Source organism: Salmo salar, chromosome 06 (genome assembly GCF_965601325.2).
Source record: "Salmo salar chromosome 06, fSalSal1, whole genome shotgun sequence".
Lineage (NCBI taxonomy): Eukaryota > Metazoa > Chordata > Actinopteri > Salmoniformes > Salmonidae > Salmo > Salmo salar.
In genome coordinates this window covers 23,451,758-23,467,428 of record NC_138296.1, presented here as the reverse complement: position 1 = coordinate 23,467,428, position 15,671 = coordinate 23,451,758, and the positions used below count along the sequence as shown (strand labels likewise).

The following is a 15,671-nucleotide window of genomic DNA, read 5'->3' as shown; positions in this document are numbered from 1 at the left end:
TAGGGACAGGCCTCCATTGTGGACGAGTCAATCTATGTCCAAACCTATTGCCTCTCTGTTACTGACCAACAGGATGCAAAAGCGAGACAATTAAAAACTATGCTTAAAGACATCTTGGCCATCCCTCACCTGATGGGACTTCCTGTCTTGTCTGGTGGACAGACCATCTGTGCTCTGAACACCCTGTGTCTGGACTTGTCTGACTTCGGGGTGGACATCTGGACCGGGCAGTCCTCTGTGACTGCTGCAACATCTTTCACCCTTTCTTTTTTTGTTTTCCTCACTGGGGTTACTGGATCAACAAGAGGTGTCTGCCTGCGAGGGGCTTCCCTGGTGGACCTCCTGACTGTTGTTGGTGTGGAGGTGGTAGGCTCTGCTTCAGGTTTAGCATCAGTGTTGGACTCCCCTTTGGGTTTAAAATCAGTCTCCACAGTGTCAGTCTCCATGGGAACATGGTCTTCTTGTGCCGCAGGTGAGGGAACTGACTCCTGCTTCAAGGCCTTCTTCCTCCCTCTTCTCTGCGTTTTTTTCTTAGCTGCATTTTTACCTGGCTGCTCCTGTGTTGGGGCAGCAGAGTGGTTCTCCTCCTCAGCAGCCTCCTCCCCAGCCTCCCCCAAGGCCTTGTCCACAGGCTGTTTCCCAGGGCCCTTGCCGGGCTTGGCTGGCTGCTTGAAAGCATTCATGAACTGCTTCCGCTTAGTCTGGCTGCACATGGGAGTGGATGATTCAGACTCAACGACACTGAGCTCCAGGTCCTCCTCCTGCAGGACCACGTTGGACTTCCTTTTGGGGGCAGGCAGCTCCGGTCTAGACTGGGGACGAGGAGAGGAAGCGGTCTTCACCACTACAGGTGCTAGGCTCCCCTCTTTTTCCCTGGAGAAGATGGAGGCCATCTTTTTCTCTGCAACCAGGACTGGCTCGTGGCCAGGGGAAATGGTGTGCACCTCAGCTTGGATGGTGAGGGTTCGAGGAGATATCTGCAGGGGACAAAACTCATTGGCTTTGGGTACATCCAACGTGTCTTCTGGCTCGACTCCGCTTTTCTCCCCCACTTTCTCCTCTCCCTGGCCCTGAGTCTGCAGGAAGTCCTCAAAGGAGATGGTGACGGTGCTCCCGTTCAACTGAGACGCCTCACCCACGTTCACCTCTAAGCTTGCATTACACAAAGAGAGCTCAGCCTCCTGGACCTCAGGCACATCCTCCTCCGTTTCCTTATCCTCCTCCTGCTGCTGCTGCTGCTGCTTGGCTTTAGCCTTACTGACAGTCACCTTGTCTTTTCTAGGTATTTTAGAACCGTCGCAACTTTCCTTTTTGTTTGCAGGAGCCCTTTTTTTAGAGTCCACCTTGGGATGATTGTCTTTTTGAGCCTTCTCAGGACATGCCGCGCCAGGGTCATTCTTACCACAGGTGTCTCCAGCCATGCCAGCATCAGCACTGAACTGGGCCAGCAGGGCAGCTGTGTCACTACCCAGGAAGCCACAGCTGCTGCTCAATACGTTGCCCTCTGACCCCTCACCATCTCCTGGCCCTTCTAAGACCACACACCCCTCCGTCTCAGTGGAACCTGCATCAGCATCAGTCTCCTGTAACTGCCAGGCAACTTTGATGGGCTTCCTGCCCTGTTTCTGAGGGGACTTGGCTGGCAACCTCACAGGGCTGTCTAGGCTGGCTGGTGATTTAGAGGGCTGGGGCCCCAAGCGGTTCTCCTTAGTCTGCTCTGGGGTACTACCTTTCTCTCTAACTGGTGTGGTCTTCCGGCTGAAGTAATCCATGATGTTGTTGGACCTGGGTGGGGAGAAGGGTTTCTCCATCTCCATGGGCTTGACCACAGGGGAAAAGTAGTTTGTGATCATCTTGACAGGAGGAGCATGGGCATCTTTGTGTGATCTCTTGCATGGCTGTAAAACAAGGTGAGATGATTACACTCCCAATTATTAAAACTATGCAATTAAAAAAATGTATCCAATGCGTTGACACAGGCTTCTGTAGACAGATGGAATTTGGTTGGACATACCTGAGTTTCAAAATCTTCAATGACAGATGCCATAGCAACGACACCAGCCATAATTTCACTGACCTAAAATAATTAAATGGTTTTAGTTGCAGTGACTAACTAGTTGGGGCATTCTGGTTCAGTTAAGTACTTTGGTAACTTACCTACTAACTAGTAGTAGTCAGTTAACCAGAAAAGCAGCAACTGTATAGATATAACTAGCTAGTTAAGTGACAGGTCAATGGTGAATGTGGTAACGTAAGTAAGCTAAAACAAAATAACACAACTTACCAGCTCTTCTCCTTGATCCCTCTAGAAGACACAACCTCTAAGCTACGCTAACTGTCATTGTGTGGCAAAGTTGATAGCTTGCTATCTAACTGTCTGTCTGTCTACGGAAATAAATATCTTAATATAATATCTAGCTAGCTAGCTAGCTAGCTAGCTATATCCGACTATTGTTTGATGGCATGGTTAACGTTAGTTAGTTGGAAAATAGTCGGCTAGCAAGCTGTCCAAAACGCGTAACGAAACTACAACGAAGTTTTAACATGTAACTGCAAAGTAAATTCTAGATATTAACGACGAATTACACACATATATATGCAATAATTCCGTATATTGGGTACACTGGTAGTTTGGCTTCAGTTTTCCAAAAATCCCGCGTGACTCGTCTAGCCAAAGGGCGCCAAATTGACTTGTGCTTCAGCGTCACCAACTCACAGTGGCAGAACATGTACACGTCACGAACAGTTGTTGATGTTTTGACCGCAAGGCTCCACCCCACGTGATATTGTAAATAACTAGCAGTTCTGTTTCTAAACAAATACAGCAAAAGCAGATAAAAAATCAACCTACTGCTGTCTAGTTTTGAAATAAATGAGAGTGAAGTAGATGTTATTCGTTGCTTGTATTAGTGATGATCCATCAAGGTTTGCTAATAAATGTACTGTACAGGTGGAAATTATGACAGCTGCTACAAATTCATACTCTGATCAGTGCACAGACCATAAACCGTATAGGCATAGACAGTCCGTGTCATTGGAAGATGTGAAGGTTATTTTGACTGCCTTTGACAAAAGTTATCTTAAAAAATTTCCGAAACGTTGGGGGTTGAAATTCATATTTTGTAATAAAGTGTCTTCAGAAAATGTTACTATAACTTTATGTTTTTACATTATTTGTAGAAAAGTCATCTAAACCTTGTTCCCGCTCTCAGTGCTCCATCTCCGGTTGCTTTCCCCTCCCGGAATATTTGATCGTCTGACTTCCCGCTCCTGCGCAGTCTGCCCTGGCCTAAACACCACTTTAACTTTCGTATTTTCTTCTCTCTCCCCTCCGCAAACATGTCGGAGTACAGCTCGGTACAGGCACCCGGGGCTGGAGCTCCTCTCGGCGGACATCTAGCTATCGGTAACGGTGGTGGAATAAAAAAAGATGCCTTTGCAGACGCGGTACAACGGGCCCGGCAGGTGAGACAGAAGCGGGAGGCAGTGTAACTATGCGCGTGAGCGCCACTGGGAAGGGGTGAAGAAAATGTGACTATTGTCTTGTTTCGTGGTTGTTAGCTTGCAAAGCTGGCTGACTATGTTTGGCGAGCAATCAATACTGTTGCCAGTTATGATTATTATAGCTACCTAGTTAACGTTATAAGTCAAGTGAATTTGAAGACCCAGTTGACGTGCCACTGCAGAAGTACCGTTATGATGTTGTTTCCAGTGCGTGCAAGTTGAGTTAGCCGTCTCCCAATGTTGTTGAGAGCTGGCTGCTTCTGCTGCATTCAAAGACAAAGTCCTGATGATAGACAAGCGGGCTTCGAGCCCTCCGCTTGTCTGTGTTTTTGAGTGCATTCCCAACAAAGTATATATCCTCAGCTAACCAGCCAACACTGTCAAGTTTGCCCACTTGAGTTGAATTGACATCATTCAGCTCACGAACAATTAGCATCTCATGTAATATTTGAAGTTACTTCTCAACGTTAGTTAATACCCACGACCAGCACAAATAAATCAGACATTCTCATCATGTCATGATATGCTCTTTGAATATCTGTTATGTGTTCAAGTGACTTCAACTTTTGTGCATCAGATTGCTGCCAAGATTGGTGAATGTGCAGGGGTAGCCCCTATGAACAACATCAATGCACCAGACGTCTTTCCCTTCACAGCACAGAAACGACAGCTGGAGGACCCAGGTACACACATTCACACACACACTGCTGGGGACTGTGAAAGGGCCACTGCCAATGTGAACGTCTGATAACTGGAGTGTGTGTGTGCACACAGATTATTGTGAGATCAGATTCAACCTTTGTTTACTTGTTTTTTTTCTTCCCACAGATCAACCTGAGAGCAAGAAAATGGCTCCACAGAGTGACGTGGACTCAGCCACAGCTCTCTGTAAGTTTCTCTTCCTCATGTCTCCTACTACCTACTAAACCTGCTCCATGTCTTACATGAATGTCAACTGTCTCCCCTGGTCTGTGTCTGTACTGTCCGGCCCCTCTCCCCTGGTCGGTGTCAGTACTGTCCGGCCCCTCTCCCCTGGTCGGTGTCAGTACTGTCCGGCCCCTCTTCCCTGGTCTGTCTGTACTGTCCGGACCCTCTTCCCTGGTCGGTGTCTGTACTGTCCGGCCCCTCTCCCCTGGTTGGCGTCAGTACTGTTTCACCACTCTCCCCTGGTCTGTCTGTACTGTCCGGCCCCTCTTCCCTGGTCGGTGTCTGTACTGTCCGGCCCCTCTTCCCAGGTCGGTGTCTGTACTGTCCGGCCCCTCTTCCCAGGTCGGTGTCTGTACTGTCCGGCCCCTCTTCCCAGGTCGGTGTCTGTACTGTCCGGCCCCTCTTCCCAGGTCGGTGTCTGTACTGTCCGGCCCCTCTTCCCAGGTCGGTGTCTGTACTGTCCGGCCCCTCTTCCCTGGTCTGTGTCTGTACTGTCCGGCCCCTCTTCCCTGGTCTGTGTCTGTACTGTCCGGCCCCTCTTCCCTGGTCTGTCTGTACTGTCCGGCCCCTCTTCCCTGGTCTGTGTCTGTACTGTCCGGCCCCTCTTCCCTGGTCTGTCTGTACTGTCCGGCCCCTCTTCCCAGGTCGGTGTCTGTACTGTCCGGCCCCTCTTCCCTGGTCGGTGTCTGTACTGTCCGGCCCCTCTTCCCTGGTCTGTGTCTGTACTGTCCGGCCCCTCTCCCCTGGTCTGTGTCTGTACTGTCCGGCCCCTCTTCCCTGGTCGGTGTCTGTACTGTCCGGCCCCTCTCCCCTGGTCTGTGTCTGTACTGTCCGGCCCCTCTTCCCTGGTCGGTGTCTGTACTGTCCGGCCCCTCTCCCCTGGTCGGTGTCAGTACTGTTTCACCACTCTCCCCTGGTCGGTGTCTGTACTGTCCGGCCCCTCTTCCCTGGTCTGTGTCTGTACTGTCGGCTCCTCTTCCCTGGTCTGTCTGTACTGTCCGGCCCCTCTTCCCTGGTCGGTGTCTGTACTGTCCGGCCCCTCTTCCCTGGTCGGTGTCTGTACTGTCCGGCCCCTCTTCCCTGGTCGGTGTCTGTACTGTCCGGCCCCTCTTCCCTGGTCGGTGTCTGTACTGTCCGGCCCCTCTTCCCTGGTCGGTGTCTGTACTGTCCGGCCCCTCTTCCCTGGTCGGTGTCTGTGAGCATCACCTGTGTTTGTCTTGTCCTCATTTTGCAGTGTGTCAGTAATCTGAGCCTTGTCCTCTCTCTCTATATATATCTCTTTCTTTCTCTCTTTCCTTTTACAGCTATCGGAGCCCAACTGGCAGCACTGGCCCAGCAGAGGTAAATCATTAGCATAATTTAATCCATAACAATCCAAGTAGGTCTCTAAAATGAAGTGAAATAGTATTGGGGATTGGAATTAGTTCTTCAGCAGAAGATTAATGGTGACAATATGTTGATGATTTGGATAACGAACGGTTGTGCTTGGCTTCTCTCTCCCACAGTGCCAGGCTCACAACCACCTCAGAGGAGTACAGTGTTCCTGATGGAATGGTGGGACTCAGTAAGTGCACTTTCTCCAAATGCCGCTTTATATAATGTTTACATACCCTACATTACTCATCTCATATGTATATACTGTACTCTATGCCATCTACTGCATCTTGCCTATGCCGTTCGGCCATCGCTCATTCATATATTTTTATGTACATATTCTTATTCATTCCTTTACACTTGTGCGTGTGTGTGTATAAGGTAGTTGTTATGAAATTGTTAGGTTAGGTTACTTGTTAGATATTACTGCATGGTCGGAACTAGAAGCACAAGCATTTCACTACATTCGCATGAATATCTGCTAACCATGTGTATGTGACAAATAGATTTGATTTGGATTCGTTTTTTCGTGTTCATGTGTTGAATTTGAACATTACTGGACACATCATGAACTTCTGAATCAATAAAAATAACAACTCTCCTCTCTTCCTCTCCTCCAGTCATTGGCCGGGGCGGAGAACAGATCAACAAGATCCAGCAGGAATCAGGCTGCAAGGTTCAGATAGCCCCAGGTGAGGGACTGTGGAAAGTGTGGCCTTTATAGTCAATGGTTAGGAGCAGAGCTATAGTTGAACTCTTCATCTGTTTTTATGGTTGTGTGTGTGTGTGTGTGTGTGTGTTATTGACTGTTGGTTGTTTTCAGACAGTGGAGGTTTACCAGAGAGGAGTGTCTCTCTCACAGGGTCCCCAGACTCCATACAGTAAGTGAGATCCTACTAGCTAATTGTGATATTTTTGTATTGTTATCCCAAGATGCTGTTCACCTCTAGCCACTGAATTTACACAACGCTATCTTTATGTATGGCATATCTCTGTAGTTCCACTATTAATGTGTGCTGTTGCACTCATCAGTTGAGTTGACCCACCCCTCTCTCTCTTCCACTCTGACTAGGAAAGCCAAGGTTTTATTGGATGAGATTGTGTCTCGGGGGAGGGGCACGCCCCCCTCATCCTTCCACGAGGCGACCAATGGACAGAGTGGCTCAGGGCAGGAGATGATGATTCCCGCAGGCAAGGCTGGCCTCATCATCGGCAAGGGAGGGGAGACCATCAAACAGCTACAGGTATATACAGACAGTCAGTCGGCCTCACCAGTAGCCAGAGAAGTGTTCCACAACACATTGCCGTGGGTTTTGATATATTGACAGTTTCATCGCAAACAGGCTGATGTGTGCAGTCATGCAAATTTACTTTTTTGGTTGGTAAATCTACAAAGCAAGCATGATAGAAATATAAGCAGGAAACTCTCGTATCTCATTACACAAGTATTTCATGGGCCATTTGAGCGGGAGTTGTGAGTGAATCATTGCCATCGGTTGGTTGAGCAGAGCTGACCATGCTGTCTGTCTGCGGCGTTGACAGGAGCGAGCAGGAGTGAAGATGATCCTGATTCAGGACGCGTCTCAGGGACCCAACATGGACAAGCCCCTGCGCATCATCGGGGAGCCATACAAAGTGGAGGTAACACAAGGCCTTGCTACAATCTGCATCCCATATTGAATTGGCATGCTGTACTGCAGCTCTGCAGATGGGGGATTTGGTAGCAACTTTTGATGTGCTAATAGCTGTTCTCCCTAAGGAGACTTAATAAAGTTGTTTGAATTTGAAATCTGTCCTGTGGGTCTGCTCAGCAAGCCATGGAGTTGGTGCAGGAGATACTGAGGGAGAGGGATCAGCCTGGCTTCGGAGACAGGAACGAGTACGGCTCCCGCATGGGGGGAGGTGGGGGAGCCATAGACGTAAGTGAGAGGGGGGTGTGTGTGTGTGTGTGTGTGTGTGGAGAGGGACTCACATTCCCCATCACAGGTCTGAAGTTTTATTCGAATGAGAGTGAGCACCTTCCTATAGCTATCAGTCTAATCTATTTGGCACTGTCTAACCTGCTCTCTGATTGGCTAGGTTCCAGTGCCGCGACACTCTGTCGGGGTGGTGATTGGTCGCAACGGGGAGATGATCAAGAAGATTCAGAACGACGCAGGAGTTAGGATTCAGTTTAAACCAGGTACATAACGTTTCATAGTCATGTCATATGAACTACTGCTACTCAACTCATTTACACGGTTTAACCACAAGTTCTGTGGTGTCTACTAACAAGCTCTACATTCTGTATGTGGTGTTGCACAAGACTCAGAGGAAATGTCCTGTCTTTGCAGATGATGGCACAGGTCCAGATAAGATGGCCCACATCATGGGCCCACCAGACTGCTGTGACAATGCTGCCCAGATCATCCAGGAGCTACTGCAGAGCATCAGGGTCAGAGAGGAGGGAGGACAGGGGGTACATACCTCACACACACACACGTAGAGTATCTGAAAAACAGCCACTGCTCACACGCCAGCTTGGAACTGTTTACATACAAGTGTATTGGAGCTGCCATGATGCCATGCCTTGTGGAACATACAACACTCAACGCATTTAGTGAACCACTGGAACATTGTAAACAAATGGAACATTGTAAACAAATGGACTCCATAACCTAGACACATGATAGTCCTAGTGTTAGAGCGTTCCCATAATTCCCCATACAGTACATTACTGTTATTAGGAGGTAAATATCCTCATCTTAAACAAACGCTGACTTTCTGACGTCCAGGACTTAAATATAAATTGTATTAAGACCCTCTTTCTCTCTCTTCCACCCTCCTTCCTTCTCAGGGTCCTCCCGGGCCTCCAGGCATGTCCCCAAGTGGTGGCGGCAGGGGCCGCAGCCGAGGGGGTCAGGGGAGCTGGGGTCCCCCTGGTGGTGGAGGAGGGGAGATGACTTTCTCCATTCCGGCCCACAAGTGTGGCCTGGTGATCGGACGGGGCGGGGAGAACATCAAGGCCATCAACCAGCAGACTGGGGCCTTTGTGGAGATCTCCCGCCAGGTGCCCCCCAACGGGGACCCTAACTTCAAGCTCTTTGTCATTCGAGGCTCTCCGCAGCAGATAGATCACGCCAAGCAGCTCATCGAGGACAAGATCGAGGTATGCAGGGTTCCTGCTCAGGGTAAGGAGGAAAGGGCGGAAGGATGGATGGGTTTGTGGTGTTGGAAAACTCATTTGGGGAAATGGACATGATTGCTTCAACGCACAGTCAATAGAGTCAAACTGGCGATTGATTTGCTTTCAGTCTTTTCACCATAGATGTGAACATAATGTCCATGCATCTAACTGGTTGTGCTTTCCAGGGTCCCCTCTGTCCTGTTTGTCCAGGTCCTGGTGGACCAGGCCCCATGGGTCCCTATAATCCTGATCCCTATAACCCAGGACCCCCAGGAGCCCCTGGACCACAGTGAGTGGAGACTGGAAATGTAGTCATCACAAACTCTGGCTTTTACAAGCCTCTACTGGCTAAAATGTTACATTACAACGATACAATCATTGATTGGACCAATGGAAGTCTACTGAGTAGTAACTGGGTTTTCTCTATCCCCCCCAAGTGGAGGTCTTCATGGCTACCCCCCACAGGGCTGGGGCAACACCTACCAGTGGCAGCCCCAAGCACCCCACGACCCCAGTGAGTGACCTGCAACATTGACCTTTCAGACCCTCACTGTGGACAGGAAATGGTTACATTGGAACTATAACTTTCAATGGCCTCCCAATGTTTTCTCTCGCTGTAATCACTTATTTGAAAAGACTGAGAAAGGGAAAGCAATATGGAGTCAACTCCACCCAGCCTACCAGTGGTCTCTTTTGGGCTTTCCTACCATATAGTTTTATCTCCGTGTCATTTCAAAACAGTGGTTACAACAGAGAGCAGGCTTTAGTTAGCCTGGTCCCAGATATGTTTCTGCTGTCTTGCCAACTCCATTGTCTGGTGTCACAATGTCCATAGGAGTACAGCACAAACTGGGGCCAGGCTAGCTTTTAGTGGTACATAACCCTGCAACTATTATCAAAATCATCTGTGATGGGAGAATGTCTTTCTGTGTTGGCTATTGATAATAACTCACCCTATCTCTCTCTGCCCCCTGGTTTCTAAGCTCAGGCAGGTAGCAGGGCACGCTCAGCCCTATGAGGACCTCACCTCCAACTGCCATCTTTTTTAGGCAAGGCAGCCGGTGCCACGGACCCTAACGCAGCCTGGGCAGCCTATTATGGCCAGTACTACCAGGGAGGGCAGCCAGGGGGAGCAGGGCCCGGCCAGCCCCCCACCAACCCCACCGCTGGTGGCCCAGCACCTGGAGACCAGCCCCAGGCCAGCCAGACCCCTGGGGGCCAGCCTGACTACACCAAGGCCTGGGAGGAGTACTACAAGAAGATGGGTGTTGGTGAGACCACTGGTCTACTATAGTTACTAGAATAACACCACAGGAGGAAAGAGAGCAGTTGTTTCCCTCTTAGAAAAGGAAAGCTGGACACTGTCTAATTTTGTCATTTTAGACCGTGTCTATCTTTCCCATTTTAATTTTGTATCGAGGCGTATAGCTGTCTACTGTTGTGGGCTGTTGACTACGCTTGACTTTAGATTACTTTCAAGGTCTAAAATCATTTGACGAACTTTAATTTTGAAGTGAACCAGCGCTTTAAGAACATGAATCTTTCATGTTAACCATGTCGATCATAGCATATCTCTTCTTCATCCATAAGACCCCCTCTCCTCTGCTCCCCCAGCCCAGGCAGGAGGCTCTGCAGCAGGGCCAGGAGCAGCAGGTGCCCCAGCAGCCCCAGGTGGAGGCCAGCAGGACTACAGTGCAGCCTGGGCAGAGTACTACAGGCAGCAGGCTGCTTACTACGGCCAAACAGGACAGGCCCCAGGACAGCCTGCAACCCCTCAGCAAGGCCAGCAGGTAAAGTTACACTCTGTGTGTACTGTGAGAGTACTCAGATGTGTATGTCTAACAAGTTGGGTTTTGTATATTGCCTAGGTGTGTGCGTTCTGTCCTGAGGTGTACTGGCCTGGGTTGCAGTCTGTTTTTGGCATCCAGGCTGAAGATGTTACTGGTTGTGGTTCTCTGACTCGGTACTCTTACTCTGTTCTTTCTCTCCAGACACAGTGAGAGGCTCGGCTGAGACTCATGAAGAAAGGCTACTACTACTTAACCCAACCAGTCAACAGAATCCGGCCATTTTTTATTTATTTTATTATATCTATATTTTTTGTTCTGAAGGGATTCTATGCTGGCAGTCCTTTCCCTGTCCCTCCCCTTTCCCCATCCACCAACTCACCACTTGTTTAAATAAATATGCGAAAAGAAAAAACTATTGCTTTGCCTGTGAGCTGAATAATGGGATGGATTTCTTGGGCTGGTATCTTTCATTTTGGTTCCCTGAAATCTTCCCTTGTTTTCTCCATCATCTGTCAATAAAAACATGAACTTGGGAGATTTGAACTCTAAACCATGAAAGCCAGATTTACTTCCTGAAATGCTCATCACTCACCCAATGAAATCGCACTTTCCCCTTTTTTAAATTTGATTTACAACAGCCAAACTGTCTATTCAAGTGACTTACTTCTAGTCCTACACTACTAATACTGCATTTACTGAAATTAACATTGATTTATAAAGATTACCTTAATGGTAAAATGATTAAGAGTGGGAGGTTTTGCTTTTAAAGGTGATTATTTTAATTACTTGGTAGTTTGATTTCTCCTTCATTTGGAACATTCCCATCACCTAAGTTGCTTGGTCTTCATACATTTTGAGCTTTGCTTTTGATTTTATGTTCCGTGAATTATATTTTAGTTTTCTGTTTGTGTGACTACAGTGTTTAGAATGTGTCCCCACAAGTGATGATTAACGTGCGTGTCTATATGAGTGTGTTTGTGTGGTTGCACAGCGGAAGACTTCAGTGATTGTGGAACGCTAGTTAACATAGCCACGGGTATATCTACAGTGGGAAGTTACCTACTGCATACATCACATAACACTAGTCTGTTTAACTCAACCTGTTGCACGGGAGACGAATGGTGTTAGAAGTTTTCGTTTTCCTTGATCTGTGACACGGTCTTCTACATTGCACGTTTTTTATTTTTCAAATGTTTTGAATAATGTTCCAATAAGAGATGTCCTGATCTCCCACCAGTTAGATCACCTTCTGATGGGATGTCCTGATCTCCCACCAGTTAGATCACCTTCTGATGGGATGTCCTGACCTCCCACCAGTTAGATCACCTTCTGATGGGATGTCCTGACCTCCCACCAGTTAGATCACCTTCTGATGGGATGTCCTGACCTCCCACCAGTTAGATCACCTTCTGATGGGATGTCCTGACCTCCCACCAGTTAGATCACCACCTTCTGATGGGATGTCCTGACCTCCCACCAGTTAGATCACCTTCTGATGGGATGTCCTGACCTCCCACCAGTTAGATCACCTTCTGATGGGATGTCCTGACCTCCCACCAGTTAGATCACCTTCTGATGGGATGTCCTGACCTCCCACCAGTTAGATCACCACCTTCTGATGGGATGTCCTGACCTCCCACCAGTTAGATCACCACCTTCTGATGGGATGTCCTGACCTCCCACCAGTTAGATCACCTTCTGATGGGATGTCCTGACCTCCCACCAGTTAGATCACCACCTTCTGATGGGATGTCCTGACCTCCCACCAGTTAGATCACCACCTTCTGATGGGATGTCCTGACCTCCCACCAGTTAGATCACCTTCTGATGGGATGTCCTGACCTCCCACCAGTTAGATCACCACCTTCTGATGGGATGTCCTGACCTCCCACCAGTTAGATCACCACCTTCTGATGGGATGTCCTGACCTCCCACCAGTTAGATCACCACCTTCTGATGGGATGTCCTGACCTCCCACCAGTTAGATCACCACCTTCTGATGGGATGTCCTGACCTCCCACCAGTTAGATCACCACCTTCTGATGGGATGTCCTGACCTCCCACCAGTTAGATCACCACCTTCTGATGGGATGTCCTGACCTCCCACCAGTTAGATCACCACCTTCTGATGGGATGTCCTGACCTCCCACCAGTTAGATCACCACCTTCTGATGGGATGTCCTGACCTCCCACCAGTTAGATCACCACCTTCTGATGGGATGTCCTGACCTCCCACCAGTTAGATCACCACCTTCTGATGGGATGTCCTGACCTCCCACCAGTTAGATCACCACCTTCTGATGGGATGTCCTGACCTCCCACCAGTTAGATCACCACCTTCTGATGGGATGTCCTGACCTCCCACCAGTTAGATCACCACCTTCTGATGGGATGTCCTGACCTCCCACCAGTTAGATCACCACCTTCTGATGGGATGTCCTGACCTCCCACCAGTTAGATCACCACCTTCTGATGGGATGTCCTGACCTCCCACCAGTTAGATCACCACCTTCTGATGGGATGTCCTGACCTCCCACCAGTTAGATCACCACCTTCTGATGGGATGTCCTGACCTCCCACCAGTTAGATCACCTTCTGATGGGATGTCCTGATCTCCCACCAGTTAGATCACCTTCTGATGGGATGTCCTGACCTCCCACCAGTTAGATCACCACCTTCTGATGGGATGTCCTGACCTCCCACCAGTTAGATCACCACCTTCTGATGGGATGTCCTGACCTCCCACCAGTTAGATCACCTTCTGATGGGATGTCCTGACCTCCCACCAGTTAGATCACCACCTTCTGATGGGATGTCCTGACCTCCCACCAGTTAGATCACCTTCTGATGGGATGTCCTGACCTCCCACCAGTTAGATCACCTTCTGATGGGATGTCCTGACCTCCCACCAGTTAGATCACCACCTTCTGATGGGATGTCCTGACCTCCCACCAGTTAGATCACCTTCTGATGGGATGTCCTGACCTCCCACCAGTTAGATCACCTTCTGATGGGATGTCCTGACCTCCCACCAGTTAGATCACCTTCTGATGGGATGTCCTGACCTCCCACCAGTTAGATCACCTTCTGATGGGATGTCCTGACCTCCCACCAGTTAGATCACCACCTTCTGATGGGATGTCCTGACCTCCCACCAGTTAGATCACCTTCTGATGGTCATTGGAGGCAGGAGTTTTCCCTGCCCAGGGAAAAACTTTTGGCCATAGTTATAGGCTTTAAATGGGGCTGGTTGCAGAATTCCAGGAACTTTCAATAAATTCCCTGAAATACCGGTTGGAGGATTCCCGGAATCAGGAGGGAATAAGCAGGAAATCCAGAATCCTCCAACCTGAATTTCTGGAAAACCCAGGGAATTTATTGAAAGTTCACTGAATTTTGCAACCCTAACCAGGGTCCCTGGTCAGGGAAAAACTCCTGGCCCTATTCAGAGTGAGTTAAGGTTGCACTGGAATAAGCTATGGTTAAAGTCATGAGTAAGATGGCAATTTATGGTTGTTGAGGTTGTTAACCTCAGGGTCGTGTTCATAAGGGACTAACAGACTGAAACAGGGAGGGAATACCTGGACTTGTCCAATAAGCGCAAATGTTCTGTTGCAAAACGTTTTGGTACGGTGTGCCCAAATGAACATGACCCAGACATGTTGATTCACTAACTCTTGAGGAAGAATGGCAGCTTGGGCACTGTATTGGAGTCTGCATTTTGCAGGGCACAGTGTTGATATTGTGAGTAAAATGACCACCAGCAGCAATATTCTGTTGAATTAAAAGGGTGAAAAGTCAACATATTTTCAAACTTGTATGTCCAGTTTTGTTTCTGTTAGTGTGTTCCATAATGCTTTATCAAGGAGCAAGACTAGTGTTTGGGCTCCCAAGTGGCGCAGCGGTTTAATCAAATCAAAGTTTATTTGTCACATGCGCCGAATACAACAGGTGTAGACCTTACTGTGAAATGCTTACTTACAGGCTCTAACCAACTGCAAAAAAAAGGTATTAGGTGAACAATATGTAAGTAAATAAGTAAAAAGACAGTGAAAATTAACAGTAGCGAAGCTACATACAGGCACCGGTTAGTCGGGTTCATTGAGGTAGTATGTACATATAGATATGGTTAAAGTGGCTGTATATATGATGAACAGAGAGTAGCAGTAGCGTAAAAGGGGGTGGCGGGACACAATGCAGATAGCCCGGTTAGGCAATGTGCAGGGTCACTAATAGGTCGGGCCAATTGAGGTAGTATGTACATGAATGTATAGTTAGTGACTATGCATATATGATAAACAGAGTAGCAGCAGCGTAAAAGAGTGGTTGGGGGGGGGCACACAATGCAAATAGTCTGGGTAGCCATTTGATTACCTGTTCAGGAGTCATATGGCTTGGGGGTACAAACTGTTGAGAAGCCTTTTTGTCCTAGACTTGGCACTCTGGTACCGCTTGCCATAGGGTAGTAGAGAGAACAGTCTATGACTGGCGTGGCTGGGGTTTTTGACAATTTTTAGGGCCTTCCTCTGACACCGCCTGGTGTAGAGGTCCTGGATGGCAGGCGGCTTAGCCCCAGTGATGAACTGGGCCGTACGCACTACCCTCTGTAGTGCCATGCTGTCGGAGGCCGAGCAATTGCCCTACCAGGCAGTGATGCAACCAGTCAGAATGCTCTCGATGTTGCTGCTGTAGAACCTTTTGAGGATCTGAGGACCCATGCCAAATCTTTTTAGTTTCCTGAGGGGGAATAGGCTTTCTCGTGCCCGCTTCACGACTGTCTTAGTGTGTTTGGACCATTCTAGTTTGTTGATGTGGACACCAAGGAACTTGAAGCTCTCAACCTGCTCCACTATAGCCCCGTCGATGAGAATGGGGGAGTACTCAGTCCTCCTTCTCCTGTAGTCCACAAT

General features: G+C 48.6%; 2 protein-coding genes across 4 annotated transcripts in view; one reads left to right on the top strand and one right to left on the bottom strand.

The window, feature by feature from the left end:
• LOC106606569 (ATPase family AAA domain-containing protein 5) overlaps nucleotides 1-2,727 on the bottom strand; it is a 28,138-nt gene extending 25,411 nt beyond the window's left edge. Inside the window, exons 1-3 of the mRNA XM_014202858.3 lie at nucleotides 2,285-2,727; nucleotides 2,015-2,077; nucleotides 130-1,898 (exon numbers count right to left, since the gene is read on the bottom strand). Coding sequence (XP_014058333.3) covers nucleotides 130-1,898; nucleotides 2,015-2,065 — 1,820 coding nt within the window. The 5' untranslated portion in view covers nucleotides 2,066-2,077; nucleotides 2,285-2,727. The remainder of the gene's footprint in view (nucleotides 1-129; nucleotides 1,899-2,014; nucleotides 2,078-2,284) is intronic.
• Nucleotides 2,728-3,226: 499 nt separating this feature from the next.
• LOC106606571 (far upstream element-binding protein 2) lies at nucleotides 3,227-14,567 on the top strand. Of its 3 annotated transcripts, none has more exons than XM_045719931.2 (18): nucleotides 3,229-3,465; nucleotides 4,082-4,187; nucleotides 4,333-4,392; nucleotides 5,736-5,772; nucleotides 5,937-5,995; nucleotides 6,426-6,497; nucleotides 6,629-6,686; nucleotides 6,878-7,049; nucleotides 7,348-7,446; nucleotides 7,617-7,724; nucleotides 7,885-7,987; nucleotides 8,139-8,239; nucleotides 8,642-8,953; nucleotides 9,157-9,260; nucleotides 9,409-9,485; nucleotides 10,021-10,242; nucleotides 10,586-10,761; nucleotides 10,963-14,567. In XM_045719931.2, exons 1-18 carry the CDS (start codon nucleotides 3,340-3,342, stop codon nucleotides 10,969-10,971), a joined length of 2,001 nt encoding a protein of 666 aa, XP_045575887.1. In that variant the 5' UTR covers nucleotides 3,229-3,339; the 3' UTR covers nucleotides 10,972-14,567. The 3 variants fall into 3 exon arrangements, with proteins under 3 accessions (XP_014058336.2, XP_045575887.1, XP_045575886.1); XM_045719930.2 differs by having other exon boundaries at nucleotides 3,231-3,465; nucleotides 8,139-8,263; XM_014202861.3 differs by lacking the exons at nucleotides 10,586-10,761; nucleotides 10,963-14,567 and having other exon boundaries at nucleotides 3,227-3,465; nucleotides 8,139-8,263; nucleotides 9,955-10,161.
• The last annotated feature ends 1,104 nt before the right edge of the window (nucleotides 14,568-15,671 follow it).

Bases quoted from the DNA above. Each gene is read 5' to 3' on its own strand.
- LOC106606571 (XM_045719930.2), top strand. From the start codon at position 3,340: ATGTCGGAGTACAGCTCGGTACAGGCACCCGGGGCTGGAGCTCCTCTC. The intron at 7,447-7,616 runs GTAACACAAGGC...GGGTCTGCTCAG, and splicing joins GGGAGCCATACAAAGTGGAG to CAAGCCATGGAGTTGGTGCA. The intron at 8,264-8,641 runs GTACATACCTCA...CTTCCTTCTCAG, and splicing joins GAGAGGAGGGAGGACAGGGG to GGTCCTCCCGGGCCTCCAGG.